This window comes from Glossina fuscipes, unplaced genomic scaffold, assembly GCF_014805625.2.
Source record: "Glossina fuscipes isolate IAEA_lab_2018 unplaced genomic scaffold, Yale_Gfus_2 0, whole genome shotgun sequence".
Classification (NCBI taxonomy): Eukaryota; Metazoa; Arthropoda; class Insecta; order Diptera; family Glossinidae; genus Glossina; species Glossina fuscipes.
Genome location: NW_023998414.1, coordinates 437,630 through 450,596, shown reverse-complemented (window position 1 = coordinate 450,596; position 12,967 = coordinate 437,630). Strand labels below are relative to the sequence as shown.

The 12,967-nt window shown below is 30.7% G+C and overlaps 2 protein-coding genes across 2 annotated transcripts; one reads left to right on the top strand and one right to left on the bottom strand.

Annotated features, from left to right (window-relative positions):
* Nucleotides 1-724: 724 nt before the first annotated feature.
* On the bottom strand, nt 725-2,668 carry LOC119644723. Its single transcript, XM_038044441.1, has 4 exons — nt 2,241-2,668; nt 1,278-1,513; nt 1,015-1,221; nt 725-929 (listed from the first exon to the last, which is right to left on the bottom strand). The coding sequence occupies exons 1-4, from the start codon at nt 2,487-2,489 to the stop codon at nt 725-727; spliced, it is 897 nt and encodes a 298-aa protein (XP_037900369.1). The 5' UTR covers nt 2,490-2,668.
* An 861-nt stretch (nt 2,669-3,529) lies between these two features.
* Nucleotides 3,530-8,596, top strand: LOC119644721 (protein tilB). Its single transcript, XM_038044440.1, has 5 exons — nt 3,530-3,694; nt 6,268-7,117; nt 7,179-7,381; nt 8,411-8,441; nt 8,515-8,596. Exons 1-5 carry the CDS (start codon nt 3,592-3,594, stop codon nt 8,594-8,596), a joined length of 1,269 nt encoding a protein of 422 aa, XP_037900368.1. The 5' UTR covers nt 3,530-3,591.
* Nucleotides 8,597-12,967: the final 4,371 nt, after the last annotated feature.

Below are 12,967 nucleotides of genomic sequence, written 5' to 3'. Positions count from 1 at the left end.
TATATATTTTCTGCACAGAATTCTTGTAACTTTCAGAAAAGGTGAGAAAGCGTCGACCTTTACCAATCGAAACGTTTATAGTGCCTTACTAGAAGGGCAAAAAAAGCTGAATTCCTAAAAGTTAGATCAAAGGCATAGATCCCGTACGTATCTAAGCAGTAAGCTTTAAATTATTTAAAGCTTTAAAGCTCTCAAGGATTTTAGTTTTCAAGAGATCGAGAGATGATCACTACACCAGCAATGTGTACCATTGAAGTCTTCGCCAAGAATGATGTGTGTCGATGTACAAAAAAATTGTATTGAAGCTATTGGTCGCAATTTTTCGAGATCTTTTTATAAAATTTTGTACACTGCCCTTGAATATTTTGAATTACTTAAGTATATTTTACAATCACGCATAATAAATAAAAAAGATAGCGTTATCTCTCTATCTACATATTAATAATGATTATTAACTTTATAGTGTGCATTCGATCCTGAAGATATATAAAAATGCTGGAGTAAATATTAAAATTATCGCAATTTTCGAATTTTTAATAACTTAATTAAAAGCAACAATCGTATGGAACACAAAATTTGTCTATTATTGATTTTCGTGAATTCGCTCATAATCATCTTAATTTATTCGTGAATTAACGATTGAGAAAACTTTTTTAATTAACATATTATTATTTTTAATAAATACAAAACATTTGATATTGTAATAAAAATAGAAATTTAATCATTAAGTTATTGTTTTTTCAAGCCATGTTAAACGATTCACTGCCTCAAAGCCTAATTGCTCGTGTAACTTGAGTGAGTTTGCATTCTCATTCGAAACATAACTGTACATATCTAAGCCATGCTGTATACATAAACGCTTCAACTCGGCAGCTAATAGAAATTTCGCGAAACCTTTACGTCTTTCCGATTCTATTGTATAAAGAAAACTGAAATATGTGCGCTCGTTAAAGATATTCAAAAAAAAAATTCATAGATTAAATGCAATTCAATTAAATTAGTGCAAGCAAGTACCCTGGTGTAAAAAATTCATTTGTCGCCAGCCAACATATGGGTTGTCCATTAGAGTTTTGACAAAAGATTCCCAATCCACCATTGAACTCTATAGATTCCTTTACAAGGTAAAAAGTATTTTCCGATTTATAATACCAATGATTAGCAATAATTTCTGAATGCTTATTCGAATTTAGTGGAGCTATACGAATCCCACTCGGTAATGTGCTATAAACAAAATAATAAAGAAATTTTTCGAAACATTTTTCCATTGTATTACTTACATATTATATACAAGTTTATCAATTTTCTCTTTGCTAATCCACATAATGTTTTCCACGGGAAGAACAAGCCAATCGTCACATTTTTTTTGAACAATTCCCTTAACTAAATCTAAATACTGTTCATTGCACATTATATCTAAAAATTTATGCTGCCAATTAATTAATTTCGTTTCCTGAATGCATTCCATTAACTCTGCGCCATTTGGCTCTAAAGTAAATAATCCGATAACATAATCCTTTATTGAAAGACAGAAAAAAAAAAAAAAAAAAATGTATATATATATATATCGAATAATATTTTATATAGAAAGGTTAGTAAGAAAATATTTATTCGACCTTGATCGAACGTTTTATACCCATCACCGTCTAATACGGATCAATAATGTGTACAGTTTGTATTGTCTCCGAAGTTTCGTTTTCGATGCAGCAAACGTTTTCATAAAAGAACGTAATTTTAATATTTTATAAATGTTAAGAAGGCGTGGCCGATTTTTATCATTTTCATACAATTGCTTCAGCATCACACACTCACATTGTTATCGTTATATCACTTGTGAGCAAAAAACTAAAAAAAAAAAACTAAAGTTTTCCTTTCCAAATAGAGTTAGTTGGTCTCAGATTACGCTGCACTGTAATCGTGGCCTTTAATCGATTTCGCTCAATTTCAATACCGTCGTCGTGTACGTGCGAATTTTCAAACTTTTGCGCCAAATTTCATGCTGATTGATGCATTTTTACGCCCAGGCGAATAATTCCCATAGTCAGATTGATGGACAAACCTATTGAAATCGATTTACAATTTGATGCTGATCAAGACTATATATATGTACACTTTTTAGTATCTTTAGGATATTTGCTTTGCTTTGCTAACGTTTTGATAAAGATGAATATATGGCCGTCATTTGTGATGGGTGATGGGTGATGGGTGTAAAAAGTAATTCTGTCTTACTTTGAATCCTTTACCTTCAATCCGCTTATACTAATAAGCGTGCAATTCTCCATTTTACCATAACGATGACGATAAAATTGAAAATTCCAACGATCGGATTTTAAGTTTGCACGATTTTCATTAATTTTATCGTAATGATACCAATAATTATAAATTGTATTATAGCTACGTATTTCACGCGGTAAATGTTTCTTTAATATATCCAAGAATGATGTTAAAACTGCTTTATCACATTCCTTAAGTATATCGTTATTCGATGTCATTGCGTATATTTTGAAATTTAGAATTATGTTCACAAATTTGAACGATGGGATAGATAGATAGATAGATAATAATGTTACTTCAACTTTTTGTAAGCAACACAAGATAACTAAGATAAGCAAAGTAACTAAATCTAATTCATGTAATTAAATGCTTTATCTCATTTTTCTAAAAATAAATCAATCTTTACTTTACTTTTGATGGTCAAATGAATGCTGTGTTCGCTATATGCTTTAATAATATATTAATATATATATATATATATATATATAATAAACATAGCAGTTTCTCACGTCTTTATAGTCAAATATTTATATATTTATATATTTAATTTAAATTAAAAATTTATTTGTATTTTTTTTTTTTTTTTTTTTTAAATAACTAAATAAGAAAAACGTCCCGCCCAAGTGATGTATTTGTTGCTCTCTTACTATATTACAAGATTCCTCAAGCACTGTACATAATAATATTAATGAAAATGTAAAGGAGAGAAACTGTTGTTGATGTTGATTTTTTTTTTTTGCTAATTAATTTAATTTTCATTAAATTTCTAGTTTAGTGCAAAACAATTGATGTGAAAATGACAAACTGCAACGGCAATGCAAGCAAACAAATTCGAGCATCGTGCAATAGTATGCGTGAGAATTTTAATTAAAAGACACATAGTGTCTATTAACAAAATTGTTAATAACAATTTACGTTTACGAGAAATTATATATTGTGAGGAACAACCAAGTTAGCATTAGGTACAGGGAAATTGAGAATAATTAGCTTAAGCCAAAGTTTAGTTAGGTTAGTGAGTGCTAGAGTAAGTTAGAGAAAGGGAGTTGGTCGCGGGGTGAGTTAAAGAGTGGACGTTTTGGTCTGACTGGTGCGGTCACCGTGACAGTGGTCATAGATCGATCCTTGAATCGAGAAAATTAATTTTTCATTTTAAGCAGAACAAAGAAACTCATCTTCAGAAAGAAAATTTTTGCATGTAAGCAAAAGAAAATATCAAAAATTACTAAGAATAAATAGAAAATATAGGATAAAGTGTGAAAATGAATTTATTTTAATAAAAACTCATTTATAAATTACTTACAACGATATTTTATACAAAAAATGAAACAAAGAAATGTCTTGCGAAACAAATATCATGGAGCCGCTGAGTTACTCCAGCAACAGATTTTGGGCAAAAATGGCCCTCATAATATATGCATTATGGGTATGTGTATGTGTGTGTGTGTGTGTGTGTGTGTGTGTGCTATAATATCTGAATAAATTTATTTTAATTAATTTTTAGAAAGAAATAAAATCTTTTTACTCTAATTTCTGTCTCAAGTGTTTATTTATTAATCGCGCTTACACACCTATTAACTCTTTTTTTACACGATATTTTTTACAAAAGATTGAAAAAAAACGATATATAAAAATAAAAAAAAATACACTTTTTTACACTTTTTTTTTTTTTCTAACCCCAAAAAAAAAAAAAAAAAAAAAAAAAAGGAGAGGTTTTTTAAATCTTAATTTTGACAGTGTCTCAACGAATATTTATTTTATTATAAAACAACAAAAATACAATTGAAAGAATATTGTAATCACAAGTCAGTCGATTTATGCCCACGCATAAGTTAGTGATTTGCTTTACTTCTACTTGGCCGTTAATAGCGGACGAACGGAATTCTTCATTTTAATCCAATCGGTTACTTGCGTTAAATATACGCGACATATCTTTTTTTGCACGATTTTTTGCAAAAATTATATAATTTCTTCATCTTACACGATTTTTTAAAATTTTGGAACATATCACTAAACTTACCACGTGTCGTATGTATATTTTTACACCTCTTTTTCACGAATTTCTAAGGAACGCATTTACCGTGCAAAAAAAGATTTGGGTGTATTTAATGTTTTTTGATTGCTCATTGGCAGGGGATGCGAATATTCTAAATTTTCTTCTTGTGTCTTATGGTTTATAAGTTGATTTATGTATATGTATCGTTAAATACGAAAAAACTCTTTCGATATTATATAAACTTATTTTGCATGAGTCACTTCGATGATACAAATGCAGACATAAGGCATTCCAGCTTCCAAAAGCAAATTTACTATATTTAAAATAATTTTCTTTAAATAATCAAATTTTAAGACGTAACATGACAACAATTTGCATGGCCCTTGAATAATACATCTTTCCGTTTTTCACAACAACGAGACAAGAACGAAAAAAAGGGTTAGATAGGTAGACAGATGGAGAGGGAGAGAGAGGGCAATATATAAAAATTTATCAATACTTATTTTCTGTCCTATTTTTTGACGCGTGTTATACAAACGCGGTCACAATTTTTCCGCCGTGTAATACGAATCCCTCTTATAGAGCGATCCACTGTAATACATTTAATCAGGATAACGTTGTGAATCTAATATCTGTTGCATTTGAAAGAGTTAACATAGAAAGTTGAAACTTGGCATATGCTCTCTCACAGAGATACTTTGTAAATTTCTAAGATAAAATTTATCTTTTAAGAGCCGCGTCCACAATAGCTGTAAAATTTTTATGTTCAGTTGAAAATAGATAGAGGTTAAGCTGACTGAAACTCGCTATATGTACACTTGATTGATTTTTGCGAGACAGCGAAAAAGTGCATTCGATATGTTCTAAAAAAACAATATGAAGAAGAAGATAAGAAAGTTATATTGGGCGGAATCTGAATCTCGCCAATCCATCACTATGTTTTTCGCCTTCTACTCACCGCATTCTTTTATTTGATACCCATATCGGTGTTATCGGTGGTAAGAAAACACATTCGTTTTAAAATTAATCCATTTTTAGGCAGAAAATTTATCTTCATTTAAGGAGTGCAATATTCGGTCTTATTTATCTTATGATAAATAAGCATTAAATCTCAAAAAAGTTTGAAAAAAAAAAAAAAAATTGAATTTAATCAAATGTAACTTTGTGTGTGTATGGCGGATGTTTTCCATTTTTTGCACGTAAGGAGTAGAGTGCTTCGTAAAATATATGTAGAAAATTCCAAGTTTTTAAATTTTGCAATTTTTGAGTAACGAGCAAAAATTCAAAAATTCAAAAAAAAAACAACAAAGTTGCGTTCAGTTTCCGCTCCACTGAGCGCTTTTGTTTCAGGCCGATTTGGCCTGTGGGTGCATTCACCGTGCAAATCAGTGCATCAGAAGCTGCCGGCAATATATCGCCTTGTCATACGAAGCCAGATATGCGAACTCTATGCAATGGAGGATACCGCTATTGCAAACGCTACGGCGCCATGTCAATCGATGTTTGTTTTGAGATGAAATGAGGCGTATCCACAAACGGTTTTGCAACAACGACCCGCTCTCAAGAAGCCATAATAAAACAGGCCTGACAAGGAGGATAGGGCAATAGCGATGGTAAAGAGCAACAAACATAACGCGATGGACCGGAAGGACGCACTCGGAGGTAGATTATTGCGAACGTCCGTCCAATCTGACTGAATGGTTGTGGCAAGTGCTCGGAAATACTTTCACGCTTCCTATACTATATTCGTATCTTTGCTTTAATACATATATCAGCAATTGCATTATGAAACCATGGCAACTGTTTATGTGATCGAAGAGAAACGTCAATGTTTTGTTTTTTTTTTCCAACCAGTGACTTTATATAAAAATTATTGTTGTATTATTTGTTTTCAGTAAAAATGGTCAAAAGTATGCAATTCATCGCAATTGTTTGGGTTTTAATCTTATATAATAAAATTTTTTTTTTTTTTTTTTTTTTTTTTTTTTATTATTTAAATGTAGTAACTGAAGAGCTGGTACGCAGAAAATCTGAGCACAATGAATTGCTTATTAGCACATTAGAGGAATTATCGTTGCATCAGGAGGATATCGAACGTATTGAGCATTTACAAAATTGGTGTCGAGATTTGAAAATTTTGCTCCTACAATCGAATCTTATAGCGAAAATTGAAAATGTATTCAAGTTGAAGAGTCTCGAATATCTGAATCTGGCTGTGAACAATATCGAACGTATTGAAAACTTGGAAAAATTGGAATCGTTGAATAAATTGGATTTAACATTAAATTTTATCGGTGAACTGACTTCTATTGAAAGTCTTCGCGATAATTATAATTTAAAGAATTTAATTTTAACCGGCAATCCGTGCTGTGATTATCCAAACTATCGTAAGTATGTTATAGGCACGTTGCCGCAATTGGACGAATTAGATGGTGAAGAGATTACTATAACTCATAAATTACAAGCTAAACACAATTTAAAAGAATATCGCGTTATTATTGTTCAATGTCAAATTGATTATGCAATGAAACGTGATGAACAAAAATTACGATTTCTTCAGCAAAAAGAAAATCTTGTACATCATATGTCGAGCATAGAAGATGAACATGAAAAAATGAAAACTTTTTGGGACTCGAAGAGTGAACATTGTCCCGAAATACGTTATGAAATTGCGAAATATCATCGTCAAGGTCAAGAAAAGGGAACGACAACAAAGAACGAGAAAGTATTACAAAAAAAAGTAGTGCAATTATTTGCACCTTGCGGACGTCCATACAATATGAATAAACCCCAATTACCGTTCAAGCTAAGCGATGAAGATTCCCAATATATATTAAAGTTGGATGTTTATAAGTAAGCATAAGCATAAGTTCGATCTAAAAAACACATAATCTTTTGCGATTTTTCTATTCAGATATTTGGATACATCTTATATTAAAGTTGACGTTGAAGTTAATTATATACGTGTTACGGTCAAGGGGAAAATTTTCCAAATAGCCTTAACTGAGGAAGTCAAACCGTCCGAGGCTAGCACGCAGCGCTCTCAAATTACCGGACAACTTGTCGTAAACGCCCCAAAGTTGCATATTAATGAGGCATTATCGGTGAAATCGACAAGTAAGTTGCAATATAATTATGAAATTTTTTCGTGCGAATACATAGAAGAAACACTTCAAGATTTTTATCCGTTTGGCAAAAAAAAAAATTAAGATACATTTTTCTAGGATAAAAGATTGTAAAGAAATTCGTAAATTTACTGCAACAGAGTGTAGTGATGATAGAATGTTGCAGTTGTTGGGAGGATTCGTTATATATCATTCCCTGGTAAGGGTACTTTTGGTAGGACAAGGTGTAACTTGTTTTCCTACTCTGCTCGTCATCATAAGCGCCAAGTCTGTCCGTCTCTTAAGATGCTAATAAGTCTCGGCAAGAGACGATCCCTAAAATTTAAACTCAGAAACACTGAGGGTGCAGAAACAGCTCACACATAGACATATTGGTTCATAGACTTTAGATGTTTTGAATATTAGCAGATCATAAGTAACTCTTTAACGATTGATACAGCGTTACATCAAATTGATTGAGCGCTACAAGGTACTTTCAAGGTACTTGATAAAGGTAAAGTTGTCCTCTTCCAAGCTAAAAATTTTTTTCTGAAACTCACACTCCCATAATGATAAATTTTTTGAATATTTAATCAGATTTTTATCGATAAAAGTCATTGAGTTTAACGGAAAAATCCATTAAATCTGCAGAATGCAACTCATCGACTGATTTTTATGCTCATCACCGAAGAATTTTATCATCGACTATAACTTTTTTTTTTTTTTTTACTTTTTTTGCATTTTTATGGGTGAGTAAATTAATTTTTATACCCATCACCGTAAGATGATGGGGTTATACCCATTTTGTTTTTGTTTTCCAAAAAATATATGCAACACTCAAAAGGAGACTTCAGAGATCCTATATAAAGTATACATGTTCTTGCTCGGCGTGAAATTCCGAGTTGATTTAGCCAGTTTAGCCATATTCAAAGAAAAAAAAAAAAAAAAATAGCTTTCGCCAATGGCCAATTTTTGGTATAAATACAAATGGTATAAGGCAATCCATTCATCTCAGTTTTTTGTTTTTGTTTTTTTTTTTTAGAACGATCCAATCAAACAGACGGTTCCGAAAAGTGAGTTTTCATCAAAATGTGCTAAATAATTGAATTTTATAATGTACATACATATATGTTATTTTCGCTTCAGATTATCCGAACTGAAGGGTACAGTTGATATACAGAATATCTATCAGAAATCAAATACAAGCGAAATACCACATTTAATATAAATTTGCGAAAAAATGTATTTTTTATTATTATTATATATTATTATTATTATTATTATTATTATGTATATGCATAACATTATAACTTTAATTAAAAATTATTGAAAACATATACAATTATATTACCTAACAATGATATATGGAAGAAAAATCATTATTTACATATTGACAATAAATTGTGTAAGTTTTCAATTGCGATCGTCTTTCGGGATTATCGCGATTAGTTTTCTTCTTGTCAGTAAACAAAAGTTACAGATATTTTATTATGGATGAGTCATTACGAAGTAAAAGCATCAGATGGCTGATCATCAAAAATATCTGATTCGTGTCCCGATTAAGCAAACTCTATTTATTCGTCGCTTGACTTTTGCTTGTCTATATTTTCGAAATATATTGAGATGAAATTTAGTGCATCGAGATGTTTTTGGCTCGGGGACGAACACGATTGAAAATGATACGGATTGAGCCACTTTTTTCGACGCATTATTTTAGACGGACATTGATAAAAGGAGTACACCCTCAATTCTCTTTTTATACGGTAGATCCAAATGTTCGAAACAAGTTCGCGTGAAAAAAAATATTGACTAAATGATTGTTTCCAGGCCTACAAAAACAACTAAAAAGTAGAATATATATGTTAATGTTAAAAAAATTCGTATAAGAGTTCAATTTATTTCGTGCTTACACACTTCAATTCATTAAATATATTATGAAAAATGTGTTAAGTTATACGGTGAGAGAAACAAACTAAATTGCGTAAAAAAAATACATTACGTCTTGAGTCCATATGTACACTTCGGGGAATTTCAATCATATACGCGTATAATCGAATTGTGAAAAATATGACGCGATGTTACAATGTATATTTGTGAGGAGTGAGAATGAATTTTCAATTCATAGAAACAATCAAAAAAAAAAAAAAAATTCGTAGAATATTAAAAATCGTATTAAACCAAAACAATTCGTGTAAAAAGAGAACTTTTTTTCTTTTTTAACTCGCGTTTTAAATCAAATTTTGTTTCAAAAGCAATTTGTATAAAAAGAGAGTTCGATTTATCTCCTTCTCCGTCCTTCGTTGGCCGATAAAATAACAAAAATTTTCATTTAACACATTAAGGACACCGGTGGCACACAAGCGAATGCTTATGCTTCACAGACACTATGAAGTCTTGAAAATAATTTTTTGTACATTGGTCGCAGATAATTGTTGCAGAGTTGCGTATCGCGTTTTTATAAACATTTTATGGTAAATTTTTCGATTAGTCCAACATTTGTGAAACAATAATTTCCCGATTATCAGAACGTTATAAAATGCATAATTGCGAGAAGTAAGGTGTGAATCTATGCATTAGATCCCAAAACGACTCATCGTCGAATCAAATAAATATTGTGCAAAGAGTAAATGAGGAACAAAAAATCGCGTCAAAGTCACTTAAAAGTCGAGAGTTTCTTGACAGTAATAAAACTTGATTTCACATTTTACAAATAAATTCATCAGGTTGCTTGGATTGGACATAAAAAAAGAAAAAAAGTTACTTTACGTTTGTATTAATTTTACGGTGCTAAGGTAAAGATGGCTACCGACAAAGACTCCCATAATCCCAGCCCCGAACAGCAATAATATATTTTCTCTGCAGCCGGCTTACAGCTCTCGTTTTTGAGCAAACTCGATGACGGTTTTCATTAACGAGCACTTTTTAACGGTTAGCACTTAGTACTCGATAGCTTGTCAGTGTTTATTCGATATCGAATAATAAATGTCATAAATCAAAACAACTATCAAAGTTCGTGTTCAAAGGGGAAGTAAAGTAAAATATCGGTATTAATTCAAGTAAATATTTGTTGGAAGATTATTTCAGATTATTCTCGGAAATTCCTAATTGTTGGCAAAAATAATAAAATCAAATAATTATTTTTGGTGCTGTTACCGTTGATGCCAGAAAAAAAAAAAAAAAAAATAGACGAAGAAGTATTTAGGAAACCAATGGTGGAAATATAAGATTACTAGAAACTATTTCAAAAAGTACTCTAAAAATGCGATATATAGGGTCTGTTGGTGGCGTACACAGAGTTGAATTTAATATGGAAATTATAAATATCAAGTTAAATATTAAGAAAAGAAGGATTAGACAATTTAAATAAACAGTCATATACTTGAAATTATATTTATTAAACTTTTCTTTATATGTATATATATATATATATATATTTTGTTTTGATTTCATTGATTTCAATTTTTTCACTAAATTATTTTTCAAATTTTATATTTGCTTTGGTTTATTTATACATTTCCTTTTGAAAATATCGCAAATATTCCGAATGGGAAGTCAAACGACGTCGTACGAAATAAATCGATCACTATCAATACAAAATATGATCGTAGAGTTTTCGTCTTTCGTATCGTACGAGAGCTTGACGACTTTGAGAGAAGAAGTTACTGTACATTTTTCAGAAAATCCATTTTGTTGTATTTCATAGATGCTTTGAATCTTAACAAGTAAGTGAACAATATTCGACTGTGTGATGGCTCATGCACTCTTTTGTAAAGTAATTATGCTGCTTATTGCGAACTTGTTGTTCGAATTTGGCTGCGAACTTGCCATGATTAGGTTTGAACCCTATCGATTTCATTTAAAGCATTCGCTTGTTGTAAAAGAATTTTTGTTTATTTTTCACATAAGGACGCATCTGAAACTTTTTCTTCTTTATTTGTGGTTTTAACATTGCATCAATGATTTACATTTAAATTTTGTTTATTCTTTTCTTCTAGATATGATCGCCAAAAAAAATCACAGGGCATATCTCCTATTCGTGTAGTCCCATCGTTCAGTGTTATGCCTTTACCCATCGCCATCGCCATTTTCTTAAAAAAGACCAAAAAAAAGAAGGTGAAAACTAATTTTCCATACTCTATAATATTGAGTAGGCGTGACTAATTTTAGCATCACATTCTCTCAAACTTTCGTAAAGCAAAAGCAAATACAATTCTGTGCTTTTAAGTGATGGCTCTTAGGCTATGGTATGCATATAATTTTATATATGTTTGAAAAAACAGAGAAAACAGCAGTAACTATGTAGCAAATATAATTTGATTTCTTCCCTTCGCTTATTTCATTCATACACATTGAAGAATTCCAAAGTTTATGTTCGCCAAATGGTTCGGGAAGTTTCAGTGAAAATTTTCATGAAAAGATTTTTTATTAAATAAAATTATGTTGCAGTTTATTATACATATCTTTAATAAATTTACTTCTTATATATATATATATACATTTACATTTAATTTGCTTACACATATACACATTTTATTTAATTTTCGATATCACATATGTGTTATTCTACACGGCGTCCATTCATATTTAATTATTATTATTTATAGTCCAGAAGTAGAAAATTAAATAAATGAATAATAAAATATTAAAATCTGGTCAGTCCTTAATTTTAGTTTAGCGCAATTTGAAATGGTTTTTAATCAAGAATTTAAAATTCTTGTATAATAAGACGCTTAACGTAGAGACCAGTAAGTGGCATCTAAGCTCGCTGCAGTTATCGTTCTTGATAAACCAAACATTCGTTGCCTCCATAATATTTATCAAAACTTAGTTTCCTTATACTCGATTTACGTTTTTTTTTTTTTTTTTTTTTTTTGATAATATTCCTATGCGTACATTTCATAACGGTGTCATTATATATTAATTGTTTCATCATTGGAGTTTTGCGGATGTTACGTATCTATTGCAATAATTTCGGCATTTTTAGGACATATCATTACTTTTTCCCATTTTTCCTAACCCAATGTATGTAGGAATGTTTTTCCTCACTTGATATTTGCCGCAAATTTTTGTTAACGCAGCGACTTATTGCGTCGATAGTCGATAGATAAGAAAGCAAGCATGGCAATCGGGACCATTGATTGCTAATAATTTGCCTCGGCCTCGAATGTTTACGGCACCGACTTTTCCCCCTTTCCTTGTCTTTTTGAGTTTTTTGCTGTTCCTGTTTTTGTTTTTTTCCTTGTTTTGGCCGCTCTTTCTGTTTTTCCACTTCGTCTAGCATTACTTCATCTGATCCAGGAAGATATTCACATAAATTGCTCTTACCACATATATTATAGAGAATGAAAATTTAGTTCTTTTACTTTTTTTGGCTTTTTTTTCTATACTGTGGGATACTGAAAAAAAAAGGAATTGTTTTACACTATGGCATTGTAGGCATGGTGAATTTGTTCCTTTTTTTAGACGTACTGCAGCATTACCAGTATCCACAAAATTATATCGAAGATGCAATCCCTAAGTGTAATAATAGACAGAATGTTAAAAACAAATGAAAAATTCTAATGTCATTATGAAAATCATATATTTATGTTATATTTTA

Bases quoted from the DNA above. Each gene is read 5' to 3' on its own strand.
- LOC119644723 (XM_038044441.1), bottom strand. From the start codon at position 2,489: ATGACATCGAATAACGATATACTTAAGGAATGTGATAAAGCAGTTTTA. The intron at 1,514-2,240 runs GTAAAGGATTCA...CTTTCAATAAAG, and splicing joins TTAGTATAAGCGGATTGAAG to GATTATGTTATCGGATTATT. The intron at 930-1,014 runs GTACTTGCTTGC...CACATATTTCAG, and splicing joins AATGAATTTTTTACACCAGG to TTTTCTTTATACAATAGAAT.
- LOC119644721 (XM_038044440.1), top strand. From the start codon at position 3,592: ATGAAACAAAGAAATGTCTTGCGAAACAAATATCATGGAGCCGCTGAG. The intron at 3,695-6,267 runs GTATGTGTATGT...ATTTAAATGTAG, and splicing joins TCATAATATATGCATTATGG to TAACTGAAGAGCTGGTACGC. The intron at 8,442-8,514 runs GTGAGTTTTCAT...TTTTCGCTTCAG, and splicing joins CAAACAGACGGTTCCGAAAA to ATTATCCGAACTGAAGGGTA.